Source organism: Stenella coeruleoalba (genome assembly GCF_951394435.1).
Source record: "Stenella coeruleoalba genome assembly, chromosome: 2".
In the NCBI taxonomy this organism is placed as follows: Eukaryota; Metazoa; Chordata; class Mammalia; order Artiodactyla; family Delphinidae; genus Stenella; species Stenella coeruleoalba.
This window is the reverse complement of record NC_137147.1, coordinates 32,081,886-32,100,961: the sequence shown is the minus strand read 5'-3', so window position 1 is coordinate 32,100,961 and position 19,076 is coordinate 32,081,886. Positions and strand designations below refer to the sequence as shown.

The 19,076-nt window shown below is 54.6% G+C and overlaps 1 protein-coding gene across 1 annotated transcript in view; it reads left to right on the top strand.

Annotated features, from left to right (window-relative positions):
• The window catches only part of PLEKHD1 (pleckstrin homology and coiled-coil domain containing D1), a 28,155-nt gene extending 9,535 nt beyond the window's left edge, over positions 1–18,620 (top strand). The window contains exons 2-13 of the mRNA XM_079913423.1: positions 3,529–3,622; positions 3,912–4,001; positions 4,232–4,308; positions 5,163–5,254; positions 6,240–6,292; positions 11,735–11,829; positions 14,472–14,565; positions 16,272–16,450; positions 16,966–17,098; positions 17,499–17,643; positions 17,970–18,119; positions 18,418–18,620. Coding sequence (XP_079769549.1) covers positions 3,529–3,622; positions 3,912–4,001; positions 4,232–4,308; positions 5,163–5,254; positions 6,240–6,292; positions 11,735–11,829; positions 14,472–14,565; positions 16,272–16,450; positions 16,966–17,098; positions 17,499–17,643; positions 17,970–18,119; positions 18,418–18,587 — 1,372 coding nt within the window. The 3' untranslated portion in view covers positions 18,588–18,620. The remainder of the gene's footprint in view (positions 1–3,528; positions 3,623–3,911; positions 4,002–4,231; positions 4,309–5,162; positions 5,255–6,239; positions 6,293–11,734; positions 11,830–14,471; positions 14,566–16,271; positions 16,451–16,965; positions 17,099–17,498; positions 17,644–17,969; positions 18,120–18,417) is intronic.
• The last annotated feature ends 456 nt before the right edge of the window (positions 18,621–19,076 follow it).

Here is a 19,076-nt window from a genome sequence, read left to right as displayed (position 1 = left end):
CACATCCTGCGTGGCAGACAAGTGCGGAGGACTTTATGGGCCTTTATCCGCCGGATCCTTTCTTGCCCCTCTTGTGGCCACTAATGGATCCCTGTGCCTCCCCTCCTCCCCGACACTCCCCGCCAACAATCTGTTCTCAGCCCAGCAGCCAGGCTGAACCTTTTGCAGTGTGAGTCAGATCATGTCACCCCTCTCAGAACCCTCAGTGGCCGTACCTCTTAGAGGAAAAACCAGCCTCTAACAACTAGCAGTCTGACTTTCAGCGGGTTGTGTCACCTTTCTGCTTCATTTCTGCCCATAGAAACGCAGACACCTGCCTCATAGGATAATAGTATTAAATGAATTAGCAGAGGTTACTGCTTGGAATAAGGCATGGCTTGGGATAAGTGCTAAGTGAACATTAGCTTTATCATTAATGTTATTACAGTAGCCAACAGCCTCTTACACAATCTGCTTTCTACCTGGCTCCCTCTGCTGCAGCCATGCTGCAGCCTCCGTTCCTTCCAGAGCCAGGCACACTTCCGACCCCAGGGCCTTTGCACCTGCAGTTCCTCTGCCTGGAACACTAACCTCTCCGCAAATATTACCTTCAGGCTCTTCCTGACCATTCTGTTTAATATCAAAACCTCCCCGACTCACCCCTCACCCCGTAACTTACCCTGTTTTATTTTCCTCCATAGCATTTATCGACGTCTAGTACATGGCATTTCTTTCTTACTTGTTTACCATCTGCCTTCCCACTACACACACTCATTCAAGTATAAGCTCTATGGGGACAGATATTTGCATGTCTCTTGTCGACAACTCTATCCCCAACACCCAGAACATTGCCTGGCGTAGGTGGGAGTGCAGCGATTCTTTGCTGAATCAATGAATGTATCTTCATATCAGCCCCAAGAGACAGATATATGCACCCTCATTTTATAGAGGAGCTTTTTTTTTTTTTTTTATAGAGGAGTTTTGAAGGAAAGCCTCAGTGAGGCTGGGAGCTTGCTTGAGGCTGTGGCTTGAGGGATGGAGACTGTTTGCCTCCAGAGCCCCGTTCTCTCCCTGCCCGTGTGTCTAGAGACCTTCTACCTGCCACCCACATCCATCCCTGACACAGTGCTTTGCTCTGAGTGAGGAGGGTGCTGCAGAAGTATCAGGAAGGCACGAAGGTATTTATCTTAGTTCAGGCAAATACCACGGACTGAGTAAACAGTCGAACTGTTAAACCCTTCTGCTAAACAACAGAAATTTATTTTCTCACTGTTCTTGGAGGCTGGAAGTCTGAGATCAGGTGCTGACATAGGCAGGTTCTGGTAAGGACCCTCTTCCTGGCTTGCAGACGGCTGCCTTCTCACTTTGTTCTCAAGTGGCAGAGTGGGAGAGCAAATGCTTCCTCCTGGAAGGCCACAGTCATGTTGGATTATGGCCCTACTTCTTGACCTCATTTAACCTTAATTACCGCCCAGAGACCCTATCTCCAGATACACTCACATTGGGGGTTAGGGCTTCAACATATGAATCTGGGGGAACACAGTTCAGTCCACAGCAGTATTTCAGAAGCCATTGAAAAGGGAGGAGAAGGGTCCCCAGCAGGTGGCTGCCTCCCGTTTTCCTGTGGGTAATGGGACCTTGGGAATGCGTCACTCAGCCCTGTCCTGGGTCTTCTGTGAATTGGCAGAGCGATGAGCACAGTCTCACTTGATCCTCGCAATAACCAGACGGGGTCGGTATTATCACCCTCATCCTACAGGTGAATACACGATGCTCAGAGAGGTGAGCTTATTGCCCAAGGCCCCGCAGCTGAGAAGCGGCAGGTCTGTGTTCTTAACTACTCTGAATGGCCCTTGCAACTCTCTGGGGACATCTCTCTCATCCCACAGGACTGAGGGACCATGGCCCACCCTCTAGGAGCCCAGTGTCCCCTCCAGACAAGATGAGCACACAGGGTGTGGCTATGGAGCTAAGTGCCAAGCTCATGGCCAGTCAGCAAGTGCGGGAGGAACTCCGACGGCAGTGTGGGCTGGGCCGGTCACCAAGGGTGAGGCAGGCTCAACCAGTGGGCCCTCCTGGGAGGGCTGCACAGTCTCCTTCGCAGGATCACGCAAAACATAGTAAGGCAGTAGGCAGTGAGCTCGGTGTTCGCCTCGAGCAGAGAGGCTGAGGGGCAGAAGTGGTGGGAAGGCCACGAAGGTGGGCAGGGGTCAGGTGCTGGGGGGCCCAGGAGGTGCCTGCGGTTCCGCAGAGGGTGGTATTCGTGTGCTCTTCCTCCACTGGGGGAAGAGTTGCCATTAGCAGTATGTCACCTCTGAGGTCCACAGCTCCCCTCAGTATCTGGCTGGGCAGAGAGGGTCGGTGCAAATAAAGAACGTGGTTGGGGTGAGGCACACAGCAGAGGACAGAGCTGAGCTCCTTTCCTAGGGGAGGTGAGACGGTAGCTGTCAGCCATGCCAGCGACCCTCCCGCTGTAGCCGCGGCCTCAGGAAGGGTCCCAGGGCTGGTAGCACCTTCAGAGATTCGCCAGCAACTTTTCAAGCCCCTCCCAAGAGGGTGTGTCCAACCAGTGATGTGCTGATAAATATTTAACAACTGGCTCTCTTGGGAGGGGTGTGGGGTGCAGCACTGCTTTGGAACACTTGATGATTTTCAGGTGTAAATACTCACAGTATGACTGATAGCAGCTACCAGTACGGTGTCACTGAACACAGAGCCGGGGAGACTCATGCTGTTGGCTGTCATGAGCCCATCTGAGCGCTGTTTCTGGCTCCCCCAAGTCCCACGGCTCCAACAGTGACATTAGCAGGGGCCCTGGGAGGAAGGAGCCAGCCACTCTGAGTGTCCCAGAGCCTCGGGGCTCTCAGTTCCAATTGGATCTTCCCCTGGAGGGCACCTGGTGTCTTATCCTAGTCAGCTCCAAGCACGAGGTCTGTGAGAGTCCCTAGGCCATGCTCCAGCTGTGGGCATCAGTCAGAAAGCACCAAGGGCCCAGAGATCCTAAGTTAGACCCACATTCCAGAAGGAGGCTGTGGAGCAGCTGAGCCCAGAGGCAATGCGGGTGTCACGTGTAGGCGGCAGGCCTGGCCTCACCAGCCTGGTACCCACACCGCATTTGACTGCCAGTCTTCAGGACCACTTGTCAAAAGACCTACCTCGGGATCCTGTGTCTTCTTGCCCCCCTGCCTCTCCTGGGGTAGACCCTAAGGGACCAAGGTGATGGCTCACAGGGCTGAAGGTACCTGAGGGGAAGGACCACAGATACCCGCTGTGTGGCGGCTCAGGGGGCTGGAGGAGCCGGTTGTGGAAGCCACTGAAGGCCTCTTGTGCCCACTTCCACTGGTGCCAGGGTTGGGCTGCCTGCTGGTGGGTGACTGACCAGCTGAGGCCTTTGCCCGGATGTGGCACATGAGTTGGTGAGGATGAGTCTGAGCTGGTGTCCCCAGGGGCTCCCCATGTCAGCGTGGGCCCCTCAAGGTCACTCTTATCGTCCCGAGAAACCTCACCCCTTCTCTCCTGTTGCCCCTCCTTCCCCACCACCTGCTATAGGTTTTTCATCATCAAAGAGAGCTTTCTTCTTTACTACTCTGAGAGTGAAAAAAAGAGCTTTGAAACCAACAAATACTTCAATATACATCCTAAGGTGAGGGGGCCTCTCCCCAGGGCCACAACGGGGGAGGGCCCAGTGGGGAAAACAGGGGCTGGTATCCTCTGAGGGTAGGGTACCATCTGTTGTCCTGCTCTGGTCAGGGAGTCTGGAAAACAAGTCCTTCTGGGGGCACAAGCCACCCTGGACCCCTCCAGTGCCCCCTCTGGGAAAGTTCTGGTCTGGCTTCCTCTTGGGCCCTGGGCAACACCTGGCTATGGCTGAGGGCTCCCAGAGGCCTTGAGTGACCTGGGCTGGGTGGGCGCCTCTTCTGATTCTTTCTCAGGGTGTCATCCCTCTGGGGGGCTGCCTGGTGGAGGCTAAGGAAGAGCCCAGCATGCCCTACGCCATGAAAATCTCCCACCAGGATTTCCACGTGAGTAAGGCTCTACCCTTGGCCTGGGCTCAGCAGGGGCAGAGCAGCTTCTCTGGGACCCCAGGCTCCCTAACGGCAACCCCTCCAGTGGGTTGGCCTGGGGAGAGTGTCAGTGACTTGGGGATGTCGGGTGGGAGAGCAGAACAGGGCCTGCAGAGGCCTGGCCGTGGCCTCCATGGTCCTCAAGGTGGCCTCCTCTCAGACACAACCGTGGCTCCTCTTCCTGGCAGGGGAACATCTTGCTGGCTGCCGAGTCGGAGTTTGAGCAGACCCAGTGGCTGGAGATGCTGCAGGAGTCTGGGAAGGTGTAAGTGCGCACGGGCAGGAGGGGTCAGCCTGAGGGTCCAGAAGGGGAAAGGGTGTGGGCTGTGCCGACCCTGATCTCCCTGCCTCTCTGCTGGGATCCCGGTGGGCACTGAGCGTCCTAGGAGAGGGCAGGGTGGGGAGGACAGGGCTGTGGGAGCTGGTTATTGTGGGGAGAGGAGACAGACCAGATTTCGAGCATCTTTGGGGGGTCTCCTAAGTGAGCTTTGAGCAAAGTGAGTTTGCTTGTCTAGCGTCACAGGTGGCAGACGTGGGCACCGTTTGTCTCCAGCTCTCAGGACCAAACCCAGCATCGCTAGGAGGATTTGGCTGCCTCCTGACACCCATCTCATCGCCCCAGGCCCATAATTAACCCTAGCTCAGACCAGAGCTGGTGCTTTGTACATCAGAGTCCAGATCACAGAAACCTCCAGCCCAGCGCTATCCATTTGCACACAAAGCCCTGTCCCAGCCCCTGCCTATTCACGCTGGGTCGTGCTTTTAGTTCCACAAATAATGCTGAGTGCCTGCCCCGTGCCAGGCCTTGTGCCAGGTGGTGGGCATTCAATGGTGTAGAAAGCAGTCCAGGAAGCAATCTCTTCCCTGCTCCCAAAGTTCTGTTGGCCCAGCCCACGGTGGCCCACTTTGCAGCCTGGGCCAGCCTCCGGGGACTGTAACTGATCGATGCTGGTGGCGTGCCCAGAGCCGCGGGTGCCGAGGTGAATGTGAGCTGGGATTCTGGAGGAGAAAGAATGGCGAGTACACACCATGCACGTTCTCTTTCTCCTCCACCCTTCTGTTTTAACGATTTTGTGTTTCTTCCTCTTCTCTCCTGTCCCATCTGCCCTCCCTCCCCAGGACTTGGAAGAATGCCCAGCTGGGAGAAGCCATGATCAAAAGCCTAGAGGCCCAGGGGCTGCAGCTGGCCAAGGAGAAGCAGGAGTATTTAGGTTGGCTGAGGGATGGGCTGGAAACTGAGGCTCCCTGACGGTAGCATTTCAGGGCCGGGGGCTGCAGCCCAGGGCTTGATGCAGGACTGAGAGAGCGTGTCTTGGGTGGGGCTTAGCAGGCTATGAGGAGCCAGAGACTGGCTCGGAGCCTGGAGGGCTCTATGGCGTGAGACATGTCCTCTGGGCCAGCGTGACAGGAGGCAGGAGGCGGGTGGTTAGGAGCCTGGCCTCTGGACCCAGCTTTGTCATTTCTCCATCAGCTGTGTGTATCTGTAGGCAGCTCAGCCTAAGTTTCAGTTTCCTCATCCTTAAAATGGAGACATTTTTGTTCCTAGCTTTTAGAGGTGGTATGAGGATCAGGTTAAATAAGAAAACGCCCGGAAGCTCTTGTGTCAGGCATGCGGTAAGGGTCCCACTAATGGAATTGACGTTATCCTGCCCAGAGCCCCAAAGGTCTGGACTTGGTCCCAGTTATGACCCCCAGCCCACTTTAAGGTTCTAGGCCCCTGTGTTCCTGACTGGCTGGTAGGCATGCTCTGTTTGAGAAAGAAGGAGGTGAGCCTGGGAGGTCGGTCCTTTGCCTGGGACCCTCTCCCCTGCTTAGACAAGTGGGGCCCCAGCACTGGTTCCCTTCTGCCTGCTCCAGACACCCTCTGCCCCCAGGACCTGCCCTGCCTCACTAGCCAGACACCAGCACAGAGGTTGACCCGGGGGTGCAGAGACCCACCTGAGCTTCCAAAGATGAGCTGTCATTGTCTTATGAATGCACGAAGCAGGGACAGTGCCGGGACGGGAGTGTGGCAGCTCAGGCCAGCATGGAGCGTCCATCCCCGGGAGCTGCCCCACCCCCTCTGGCCTGGGCACGGCAGTGCCGACCTCTTCCTCGGGAGGAGCTGGGGGTAACGGAGGTGATCGCAGGCACTGACCCCTCAGGACTGGATCTGGAGTGAGCTTTTCGTGACAGCGTGTGTCCTTGCTTTGGCAGACAAACTGATGGAAGAGACTGAAGAACTCTGCCTTCAGAGGGAGCAGAGAGAGGTAGGGGCGCATCGAGGCTGCTCCCCGCCGCCTCCCGCTCTGTGGGCCCTTTCACAGCCACAGTGTACTGACTTGTGTTCCTGGCATTAGGGAGTGGTGTAGGGGAGATGGGCACCCAGACAACTCGCTGGGAAATCAGACGGGCAGAGCAGGGAGGCCAATGAGATGACAGTGCTTGGGACTTGCTGTTGCTTCTTGGCAAGAAGTGTATTTCTCCTTGCCAGTCGTGGGGGAGGAAAATAAAAAGAGTGGGTGATCACTTTCTAGAGAAAGAGCCATTCAAAAATTTTATAAGCTGTGTCAGGAGGTAATGAGCTGCTTGTCACTGGTGATATTCACAGGAGGCTGCGGTGGCCTTTCTCATCCACAGCGGGGCTTCTGGCACCATAAAGGTGATTGGGTTGGATGATATCAGAGGTTCCTTCATCCTCTAAATGTCAACGTACAAGTTCTAAGGAGGCCAAGCATTGGCTGGGGGCAGGCTGTGGCGTGAAGGAGACCCTTGCCTCATTTGAAGACGGGGGCTGCTGAAGTCCATGCCGTTTGGGATCTCCATGCAGCACTGGGCCTTGCCTGTTCTGAGAAATCACGACCACCCCTGAAGGGCAGGGTAGGGTAGTGGTTAGCGGTGCTGACTTCAAGTCAGGCTGCCTGTGTCTGGATTGGACCTTCACTGCTTCTGGCTGTGTGACCTTGGGCAAGTTACCTAACCTCTCTGAACATTAATAGTCTCATGTGGAAAATGGGGATAATAATAGAACCCATCTTATCAGGGATGTTTTGAGGATTCAGTGAGGTGTTACATAGAAAGTGCTTAGCACATAGTACATGCTTAATGAACATCTACATTTGTGAGTGTTACGATCATTAATTAACCCATCCTGCACTTGAACTGCCCCAGAGTGGCATACCCTGAGGTGCCTGCAGAGGGAGGGCCTGATTTTGTCCACTTCTCTTTGCCTGGTTCCTGTTGCTTGTCTCTCCCAGGCAAGTCCAGGGCTGGGCCCATCAGCCTGGGCTCAGTGCCTGCCTCTCTGACTTGACTCTTGCAAACTCCCCACCCTTTCCAACCACCCGTCACTGGGCTCAGAAACGGGCCCGACAGTCAAGAAGCATCATGGCCCTGTAGCACCCCAAACACTCCCGGGGCCTGGCAGAGCACCTGGCCCAGGACGGGTGCATGATAAATGTTGTGGAATGACTTGATGAATGAATATTTTTGATTCTTATAATTTTACATTACATCTTGAGGACAATCCACCCTCATTTTTCTTCTTCCAAAAATGTATCAGATATTCTTGCCCTATTTTTCTTCCAGCTGGACTTCAGTATCATTTTGTCAATTACAAAACAAACAAACGAACAAAAAACCCAAACCCAGACAAACAGAAAAGAAAATCTGTTGAGGATTTGTATTAGGACTGCACGGATCTGAGGATTGGCACCATGACGGCATTGAGCCTTCCCCCCCCCCCGCAGCGTGTGGGCTGCTGGGTCCGCGCTGTCATCTGGGCTCTTCCCACATTAGGAGTTTGGCATTTTCTTCATACATTTCTGTACATTTTGAAAAGTGAGACTTCTGGTGGGTTGTCAGCAACTTAAAAGCAGGTAATTTAGGAAGCCAGGGGATGGGATGGAGTGACAGACACAGCTGCTGGCAGAGAGAGACAGACTTATCCATCAGAGAGACTAAATCTGGGACAGCAGTCAGCCCGAGGAAAATTTAGACACTCTATCTAGGTCTTTAGCCAGGAAATGAGGCCAGCAGAGACCCACTGCTCACAGACGTTGCTTAAAGCCATAGCACGCTGAAGGAAGGAGACCTGCCAGCTGTGAACGTCCTGGGTTTTGGGTACAAAATGTGAACAAGACTCACTTGGGTCCAGCTTGGGTCCACCTTGGTAAAGGCTGCTCTGGGCTGGCAGGAGGGAGAGGATGTGCTCAGGTTCTCATTCCGGTGTCAGCTGTGTGCTCTAGATTGGGAATAGAACTCACGGAGTCATTCTGTCAAGGGTTTTCCTTCCTTAACTTGTTCATCTATATTATGGACCCACCTGCCCCCTTCACCCTTCCCATCTCCACTGCAGGTCACAGAGATGGTCTGGGAGTACCTTGCTTGGGCCACTTAGAAAGGCATTTGGTACAATGGCCCAGTGAGAAGCTGAAGATTCTCTGGTCTCCAAGAGGCAGTCTGGTTTAAAAGGAGACTCAGGGTCTGGTACCAGTCTATCACTGACTGTGTGACCTTGGACAGATTTGGCTCTGTGGTGCTCCAGTAAGAGCGATGGCTGTGCCTGACGAGCTCCCAGGTTGCTGAGGGGCTCAGTGAAACAGAAGCCAGGGAGTGCTTTGTGGACCGGTAAGGCCCGTGCAGATACGCGCTGTGTGATGGTGCAGCTCTGACATCCTCCACTTGGCAGAAAGGGCAGGGAACTCCTGGGGTACGAGCTGAGAGTTCAAAGGGAACCATCCTGGGCTCTTCTGCCCTGGGGTCAGAAGACAATGCCGTTCCTTGGGTGCAGGTCCCTCAGTTGTCCCTGGCTCCCTTATCATCACTCTTATCCCCTGGAGGAGGGCAGCCTGCCTACCTTCCCTTTTCTGGTTGAACTGTGAGAGCTCAGCCTTGCATGTGGGCAGGCACATGGGAAATCAGAAATGCCCAGGGCCAAGTCAGGCAGGGTTCCTGCCATGCGGGGTGCTCCCAGTCAGAACTCAGACTCTTGGAGCTGGAAAGGACGGCCCCTTTCAAGGTGAGGCTCTCTGCCGGCCTCCCTGATGGTTACTGATCCTGATTCTGGCATGGGCAGCTCACTACCTCCGGAGGTATCCTTTGCATTATTGCTCCACTATTTGGAAGCTCTTCCTTCCGTGGAGCTGGAATTTGCCGTCTAGTGCCTTCTTTCCAACCTCATACTTTGGCAACTTAAGTCAGGTGCAAGAGTCAGAAGCAAAAAAAAAAAAAAAGTCAGAAGCACAAGCATGATGTGGTGGAGAAAGCCTTCAGCTGCAGGGGGTCTTAGCTGACCCCAGTCATGGCAGCGGTGCCGCAGACACTCATGCCGCCTTGGGCCGTGTGAACAGAAAGTTCTGGCTGCTTCAGTTACAGGTTGTGTGTTCCACTCCCATCAGCATTCTTAGGCTCTACCTGGACATCAGCTTCATTTAAGAATCACCCAGATGAAATGGAAGGTGGAAAGGAAGGGAGCAACCAGGAAGGAGATTTTCTTTCTTTTTCCTCTTTAATATAGAACTTTAACCCCTAATGGTAGAAATCGTGCTCTTTGTAGAAAATTTGGAAAACATGAAGAAGAAAACATATTTTATCCTTAACCCCACAACTGATCGGTAATTACTGTCAACTTTTTTTTTTTAATTTATTTTATTTATTTAGTTTTGGCTGTGTTGGGTCTTCGTTGCTGCGCATGGGCTTTCTCTAGTTGCGTCGAGCGGGGGCTGCTCTTCGTTGCGGTGCGCGGGCTTCTCACTGTGGTGGCTTCTCTTGTTGCGGAGCACGGGCTCTAGGCCCACGGGCTTCAGTAGTTGTGGCTCACGGGCTCCAGAGTGCAGGCTCAGTAGTTGTGGCTCGCAGGCTCTAGAGCGCAGGCTCAGTAATTGTGGCTCACGGGCTCTAGAGCGCAGGCTCAGTAGTTGTGGCGCACAGGCTCTGTTGCTCCACAGCATGTGGGATCTTCCTGGACCAGGGCTCGAACCCGTGTCCCCTGCATTGACAGGTGGATTCCTAAACACTGCACCACAAGGGAAGCCCCTACTGTCAACTTTTTGGTGTTTTTCCTTGGTCTTTTTTCCTATATAATATTCTTATATATATCTTAAACATAATAGGATCACATCAGATATTCAGTTTTATGGCCTTTTTCATGATACCTTTCATTTTGCCTTCATTAACACTGTACCTTCAGCAGTCTTCCATGTCATTGAACGTTCTTTGAAAACATTAGTTTTAGTGACTCTAGGGTCACTAATCGGACTCTTCCCTTTCCTTTGGGTTTTATTCCTTCTCTGATCCTCCTCAAAGCCAAGGGCAACTTCTCCCTACAGGCAGCCCCACCCCCTGGTGGGGTTTCCATTCCTTGAGAACAAAGCCCCTGGGTGAAGAATGAGGGCGTAATTTGGAGCTAGAAGATGAGAGAGAAAGTAGATCTAGAAATAATATCCTCCCACACCGTAAAATGTGGAAGAACAAAACAGTTGTCACAAAATGCTTCTAACCACCCTTGGCTTGAAGTGCACCCCTCAATACCACCTGCCACTGAACCCCAGGAAAACAGAACCCCTGGGGGGCACCTGCTTGCTGGGAAAACACTTGAGCTCGCCGGCAATCCTGGAGGGACTGGTCTGGTTCCCCGGGCCAGCTTGTCCTGGGCTTTCTGGCTATACTGTTCCCTTGGGGGTGAGTCCAGGGGAGGCTGCAGCCACCTGTGCTCATTGTTTCCCAGATGCCTTGAGGAAAAGGGCTTTACTCTCTGACTTTGGGATTGGGAATAGCTTTCCTTTGCGGCTTCTAACAGGTGCCACGCCAGGGATCTTTAATGGAAATCTACACACACACACACACACACACACACACACACACACACACACACACACACACACGTTTCCCTCCAGGGCTTGGGGGCCAGCCAACACGCCTTAGGGTGCGAGTGACTGGAGTTGCCCAGTGGAGCAGACATCTAGAATTATCATCACGTCCTGTCGCAGGAGATAATGTTGGGATCCTTTCTAAACCCTAGCTCAGCATGCTAAGTGTGTTCTTGTTTTGTTTCATTTTTTATTCATTTATTTTTGAAATTTTTATTGTAGTATGGTTGATTTACAATGTTGTGTTAGTTTCAGGTGTACAGCAAAGTGATTCATTTCTACACACACACACACACACACACACACACACACACACACACACACGTTTCCCTCCAGGGCTTGGGGGCCAGCCAACACGCCTTAGGGTGCGAGTGACTGGAGTTGCCCAGTGGAGCAGACATCTAGAATTATCATCACGTCCTGTCGCAGGAGATAATGTTGGGATCCTTTCTAAACCCTAGCTCAGCATGCTAAGTGTGTTCTTGTTTTGTTTCATTTTTTATTCATTTATTTTTGAAATTTTTATTGTAGTATGGTTGATTTACAATGTTGTGTTAGTTTCAGGTGTACAGCAAAGTGATTCATTTCTATACACACACACACACACACACACGTATGCATATATATTCTAAGTGTGTCTTAAGTGAGCCCAGTTCATCACAGATCTCGGTTTCATTGAGACTGTGTGTCACTGAATGGGACCAGGGCTCCTCAGGGCTTAATTCCAGGTCTGGTGCAGACTGTGCTGAACCGCAGAGGGTCCCCTGGGTTAGAGCGGGGCTTCCTGGCCTCAGGAGCCCTTTGCTGCCTGTGACGCTTTTCTTTCTCTCTGATTCTCTTCAGGAGCTTGAGCGCCTGAACCAGGTGCTGGAGGCCGAGAAGCAGCAGTTTGAGGAGGTGGTACAGGAGCTGAAGATGGAACAGGAGCAGATCAAGAGGTGGTGGTGGGGCTTCCCTGGTGGCGCAGTGGTTGAGAGTCCGCCTGCTGATGCAGGGGATGCGGGTTCGTGCCCCGGTCCGGGAAGATCCCACATGCCGCGGAGCGGCTGGGCCCGTGAGCCATGGCCGCTGAGCCTGCGCGTCCGGAGCCTGTGCTCCGCAACAGGAGAGGCCACAGCAGTGAGAGGCCCGCGTACCGCAAAAAAAAATAATAATAAAAAAAATAAGAGGTGGTGGTGGTGCCTGGGGGAATGGGGCGGGGGCAAGGTGCACCCAGGCTAGGACACGTAGGACCCATGTTTCCTGTTAGGCTGGAGAGGCCTCCCCCCAGGAGATCCTCACTGCTCGATGACTTGGTTTAGATCTGTCCTCCCAATGCTCCAGGCCTTGGAGTGTGCCCAGAAAAAGCTGCAGACCCCACACCGATGAGCCACTTCTGCACCCTGGAGCATGACGCATGGGCAGGTGCAATCAGAAATCCCCATGAGCAACGACCCCCTCCTGCCTCGGGCAAACCTCCCTTACCCGGGGCAGACAGGTCAGGCTGGTCTGGAGGTGCCCTTGGCCAAAATTCTCAACATTCCCTGTCTTTCCTGCACAGTCTCTTCACATTCTGGCTAATGATGTCTGTCCCTTGGGATCTTTAGTCTGTGTATGGTTTGCAAACCCAGTTGCATATTATAATCATCTAAGAAGATCAGAATCTGCTGAAGTTAGGACCCAGACATCTATACAGTAAGTCCCCTACACATGAACGAGTTCCGTTCCAAGAGCTTGTTCCTAAGTCCAATTTGTAAGTCCAACAGATTTAACCTAGGTACCCAACTGACCCAATCGGCTGTATAGTACTGTACTGTAATAGGTTTATAATACTTTTCACACAAATAATACATATAAAACAAACACAGAAAATAAAGAAAACTTTTTCGATCTTACAGCATAGTACCTTGAAAAGTACAGTAGTACAGTACAACTGGCATACAGGGGCTGGCATCGAGTAAACAGGCAAGAAGAGTTACTGACTGGAGGAGGGAGGGGAGGTGGGAGATGGTAGAGCTGAAGGACTGTCAGCAACAGGAGGTGGAGGGCAAGCTGCCATTTCACTCACGCCTGACGCTGATGGCACAGGTTCTGGTTCCTTGCTGGATTCAATTCTATCCACCCTCTTGAAAAAACGATCCAGTGACGTGTGGGTAGTAGCTCTTTCCTGGGCTTGAGATAAAGATACTGTACTCTGTACTCTATACAGCACTGTACAGTAAAGCACACAAAAGCACCACCATTTGTAGAGGATGCACGCACGTGACAATGTACGCCAGACACGTAAACTAACTTACGTGATTGGACATGCGAATGCATGTTCACATCTTTGAAAGTTTGCAACTTGAAGGTTCGTATGTAGGGGACTTACTGTACTTTAAAAAGTTCTCCAGGTCGTTACTTTTTCTTTTCCTTTTTTTTTTTTTTTTTCTGCGTTGGTTATTCATTGCTGCTCGCGGGCTTTCTCTAGTTGTGGCGAGCGGAGGCAACTCTCCATTGCGGTGCACGGGCTTCTCATTGCGGTGGCTTCTCTTGTTGAGGAGCACGGGCTTAGGTGCTCCACGGCATGTGGGGTCTTCCCGGACCGGGGATCAAACCCGTGTCCCCTGCATTGACGGGCGCATTCTTAACCACTGCGCCACGAGGGAAGTCCCTCCAGGTCATTCTATGTCGCCTATCCATGAATTTGGAGACAACTGCTCTGGTTACTGTTAGTGGTGCTGGTTGTTGTCACCATCACCATCGTTATCATCCCCAGCACCATCGTCACTACTGATTATCAGTGATAGCCCAGAAAGAGTGTTCTTGAAACAGCTTTATAAAAGAAAGTCATTAGACATGTGTTTTGGGGAGGGAGAAGCTCAGAGACTCTCATCAACTAATGGCCAAGCACCTGCTCACTTCCAGAATCGTGCCAGGCCCTGGAATGGAAGATAAGCCCTCTCTCCCTTGAGGCTCTGGTTGGGAAAACCAGACTCACACCCAGGAAACATCAACAATGATTACAATGATGTACAAACAGGTGCTCAAGGGCACAGCACAGACCCCCTGTTTTATAGGAATTAAGATATAGGTGGGTTTCAACAGAGGTTAGATTGTGCTGGGCCTTGAAGGGTGGTAGGAGTTGGAAAATGGGTGAGAGAAGGAAAAGGCATCACAAGCAGGAGGAAGGGAAACCAGGTGTAAAGGCCCAAGGGGACCCAGGCTTGTTAAGACAGCAGCAAGGAGTTTGTCACCCCAGAGAAGGGCCTCAGCCATGTCCCATGTCAGAGTGAGCAGACTGTAGCAAGGGCTGTCCAGGGAAGACAGGGTGAGGCCATTGTTTCTCCAGTACTCCTCTCTGCCCTTGGGGTGGCCCTGGATTTATTCTGACAGATTCATGTACACCTGGAGCAAGTGACTTCAGCCCCACTTGGCCGGGATCTCCTCCGTTCAGCCCTGGGCTCCTACAGCTGCTGGCAGCACCCAGCCATGTGAGGGACTGGCCTTCCAAAGAGCCCTCTGAGCTGTATAGGGAAGCCGCATAGACTTCTGTGAAGCAGAAGCCACGAAGGGGCCTGGGGGGGTGGGCACTGCCATACCCAGCCCTCTGTCCCTGCAGGGAGCTAGAACTGACTGCAAGATGCCTCAAGGGTGTGGAGCAAGAGAAAAAGGAGCTGAGGCGCCTCACAGAGTCCTTGCAGCAGATGCTGGAGGTGAGGGGCCACTGGCGGGCTGGCTGCCTGGAGGGAGCCATGGTCGGTTGGGCCACGTGATACAGTTTTTTCCAGCAGTGTTGCCCCAGAGAGTTATCTGCAAGGGAAACGGGGCACGAAGGGGAGCTGATCTAAAGGGTTTCTTCTCTGTGGACCATTGGGAACTCCAGCTGACACTTGAGGGCAAATTCAAGTTTGCCCTGGCCATGACTCTGGCCTTAGGAAATCCACCTTCTTTAGTGCTTATATATATTTTATTTATTTATTTATTTATTTTGTGTGGTACGCGGGCCTCTCACTGTTGTGGCCTCTCCCGTCGCGGAGCACAGGCTCCGGACGTGCAGGCTCAGCGGCCATGGCTCACGGGCCCAGCCGCTCCATGGCATGTGGGATCTTCCCGGACCGGGGCACGAACCCGTGTCCCCTGCATCGGCAGGCGGACTCTCAACCACTGCGCCACCAGGGAAGCCCCAGTGCTTATATTTTTATACTCGATGGAGGATCGATTAGGGTGGGCTGCACGGCCACCCACCACTTCCTTCTTGCGGCTCATTCACTGAGCTGTTCCCCAGTGAAATTGAGCGTGAGGGAAAATCCACTGCCAGATCACCTCCACTTGATACGGAAACAGCGAGGGAGGAGGAGGAGGGGGCATGTGTCAAGGACAAGGTGCCAACTCTTTAGCAGGGCGTCCAGGTGCACACTCTGGCCCCAGCCTCTGCTACCCTCCTGTCCCCTCTCCCTCTGCTGCCCCTCCACACGCGGCACAATGACATCCCCACATCTGGTTTAAACCACTGAACACAAGTGCCCCGAGGAAGCCGTGACCTCCACCCTCCACACCTTTGCCCACACTGCTCCTTCTCCAGAACGTGCTCTCACCTCTTCTCTGCCTAGAGAACACTTTCATCCTAAAGCTCAGCTCAAATATCACTGTAGTCAAGGTTCCCCGACTCTTCGAAGGAGGGATTTGCTCTGAGCTCTGGGTCCCCCCAGCACTTTGTACATCTGTTAATGCACTTGACACATGAGGTTGTGTTTTCCCAACAGTGAGCTTCACTAGGTTGCATCTTAAGTTCTCTCCAAGCCCAGCACCTCGAGTGAGCCTGGCATGTCGTGGGAGATCCGTGATGGTTACCAGATTCATGAACTGCCTTGCGGATCGCAAGGTTTCTATTCCCCCTTGACTGACTGCGGCTTTGTGGTGCCTTTATTTGTTTATCTTTCCCTGTCTTACCACAGGAAGTCGTTCTCATGGGTAGTTTCAACTCCAGAACCTCTTAGTAGTGCAAGATCCCAGTCTGATAAGTGGGGAGAATGTCTAAGTCTGCTCGTGGACTGGTTCCTGTTGGGTGTTCTTCACACAAGCCCAGCACACTCCCTCACTTGTTCCTGGAGGAACAAGGACCCCAGAAGCTCACGATGCCCTTGAGCCTTTGGTCCCCGTTGTAGTAGGTGCCCCGTCCACGTCCACTGCCACGAGCTGGGCTCCTCCCTGACTTCCTCGGTGGAGGAGTAGCCTTGCCTCAGTGGGAGGAAGGAGATCCTCGCTGGCCTTTTACCTCAGGGAAGAATGAAGACATTTCAGGTGTCCCTCAGAGGACTGAGCGAGGAGAGCCTCACTTCCCGGAATTGAAATCGAGGTGAGGGCAGCCATGGCGGAGAACCTGACTTAGGCTCTTTCTCTTCGCCTCCCTCCATGCCAGGAACTCTCCATAGAGAAGAAGAAAACCCTGGAAATGCTGGAGGAGAATGAGAACCAGCTGCAGACACTGGCCAATCAGAGCGAGGAGCCCCCTCCCAGTGGGGGTCTCCATAGCAACCTGAGGCAGATAGAGGAGAAGATGCAGCAGCTCTTGGAGGAGAAGCTCCTGGCGGAGAAGCGGTGAGGGAGCCCTAAGCCCCTGAGTCCACAGAGGAGACTCTCCGTGAACTGGACACCTGGGCTCTTGGGTTCTAGTTGTCCTCGATCAAATGGGTCACTCACTTCCTTTTGGCTAGGACTCAGGTTCCCCACCAGACAAATGGGAAGCAATCCTTCACTATCCTAAACAGACTTGATAATTGTCTCTTGCAATGGTGTGACCCATACAGACAGTCATTAGGCCTGTCTAACAGAGCTTTGTGACAGGCTGGGCAGGTCCTCTCAGCCCCATTTTACAGATGAGGAAACTGAGCCTTGGAGGGGTTGGAGGACCTCCCCGAGCTCACAGAACTAGCAAGACGTGGACCCAGGACTCCCCTCACTGACCACATTACCCCCATCACCACCTGGGAGACAGGACCCAGCCAGTTCTGGGGCTCACGAAGCAGGGTCTCAGGTTTCTCCAGCCAGGTCCCTACTGGAAGGGAAGCCCCGTTGGTGAGTGGGCCCTGAGTGAACACCTCTCCCCGGGGCAGGATGAAGGAGAACGAGGAACGCTCGCGGGCCCTGGAGGAGGAGCGGGAGTTCTATTCCAGCCAATCCCAGGCGCTGCAGAACTCGCTGCAGGAGCTGACGGCGGAGAAGCAGCAGGCCGAGCGGGAGCTCAAGGTGCTGGGCCACTGGGAGCACGTGGTGCTCGGGGCCCTCCCCTCACATGGAGGCTTACTTCCCTCACCTGGAGACACTTCCCTCACATCCCTCCCCTCACCGGGCAACTTCCTGAATGAGCCCTGCTAATCTGACCAGCCAGGTACAGGCAGTGCAGCCACCACGAGGGGAAGCCCTGAGCCTGACCTGCGGCGGGGCATCATTGGAGACACCTGTCCCGTGCAGGGGCTGAGTCCCGGCCATCGGGTGGAGGGCGTAAGACAAGAAGCAGGATGTGGTAACTTGCATCCCAGTCCGGAGGCGAGAAAGCCCGCTGAGCCACGGGTGATCAGGGAAGGCCTCCAAGGGATGGTAGCTGCCCCGCCAGGACCCATTTCCCTCTCCTCGCCTCTCCCCTCAGGCTGAGGTGAAGGTCCGCGTGGAACTGGAGAGGCGTCTGCGGGAGGCAGAGGGGGCCTTGCGGAGCCTGGAACAAGGGCTCAACTCCAAGGTGCGGAACAAGCAGAAGGAGGAGAGGATGCGGGCTGACGTGAGCCACCTGAAGAGTAAGCCCTGCCCCCGCCGCCGGCCCAGCCCTCGAGCTCTGCCCAGCCGTCCAGGCCCTGGGGAGCCCGGCCTGGGGCCGGAGCGCCACTCGGGGGCCTGGTGTGCACTAGGTGACCCATAGGTGTTGATGGGCATCTCCTGGGCGTGGCTGCCTTTGGCTCTTGGATCCGGGGTGGGGGGAAAGCCTGAAGTTCTGCCCCCTTTGGCAGGTGACTTAGGTCTTCAAAGGGATGGGGGTCAGCGTATTTCCCTCTCCACCCCACCAGGATCCTGGGGAGGGGAGGGGTGGGCAGGAGGGGAGGGTGCAGTGGAACTGCGGCCGCAGGGTTCTTTGAAGAGTGCATCCGGAATGCGGAGCTGGAGGCCAAGATGCCGGTCATCATGAAGAACTCCGTGTACATCCACAAGGCGGCCACTCGCCGCATCAAGAGCTGCCGCTTCCACCGGCGCCGGTCCAGCACCTCCTGGAATGACGGTGGGTGTGGCTGCCCCCCCCACCCCACCCAGGGCCCTGGCGGGTGGGACGGTCGGGGCTGTCGGTGACTAGGCAGGAAGAGGGCAGGGCGGGGAGGGAGAGGGGCTGGCCCAGCCCCGAGTGTGGCCCGAGCCCGGTTCGCCCAACCTTGGGCTTCTCCCGGGGTCATGGGAGCCCATGGGCCGGGAGGGGCTGGAGGATGGGGTGCGAGGGAGGGGGGCTGGGGTTGGGGACAGGGTTGTGCCCCAGTGGAGGGAGGGCTGTTCACGGCCGGCCCGTGGGGCCACCGTATCCCCAGTGAAGCCGTCCCAGTCCTTCATGACCTCCCAGCTGGAAGCCAACAACATGCAGGAGCTGAAGGAGGTGGCCAAGCGGCTCAGCCGGGACCAGCGCTTCCGCGAGTCCATCTACCACATCATGGCGACCCAGCCTGGAGCCCCCTCTGCGCTTCCCCCGGTGGGAAAGTGATGGGCGCCCCTCCCCGCCGCCCAGGTCCTTCCTCACTGGGGGCAGGAGGGAGGGGGAGGGGGAGGGGGAGGCCTGACTCTCCGCGGCTCCTCTCTGCCAGCGCTCCACGTGGGGGCCGGCCTCACCCGCAAAGGACAGGGGCGCCACCTCCCTTACCCTCACCCCAGACCCTACCCTTGGGTCAGCTCAGGCCAAGCTGGGTGCCGCCTGGTTGTCATGGTGAAGCAAGGATGCGGCCTGGCGGCACGGAGAGACTTTTCTGGCCGGGGAGCGGGATGGGCAGGGCAGGGCCCACCACCTTCTGCCGTGCCCGCTGTACTTCTCTGTGACTCTGCCGCCCTGCCCACCTTGACCCTTGCTTCCCAGGGCTTCCCAACCCTCTTTGCTTCTGAGAGCCACAGGCGTCCCTCGGTCAAGGCCCCTCTTTGACCACACCGCGGGGCAGGGAAGAAAGGGAGCTGGCACAGCCGCTTCTGGGCCGGTGGCCTG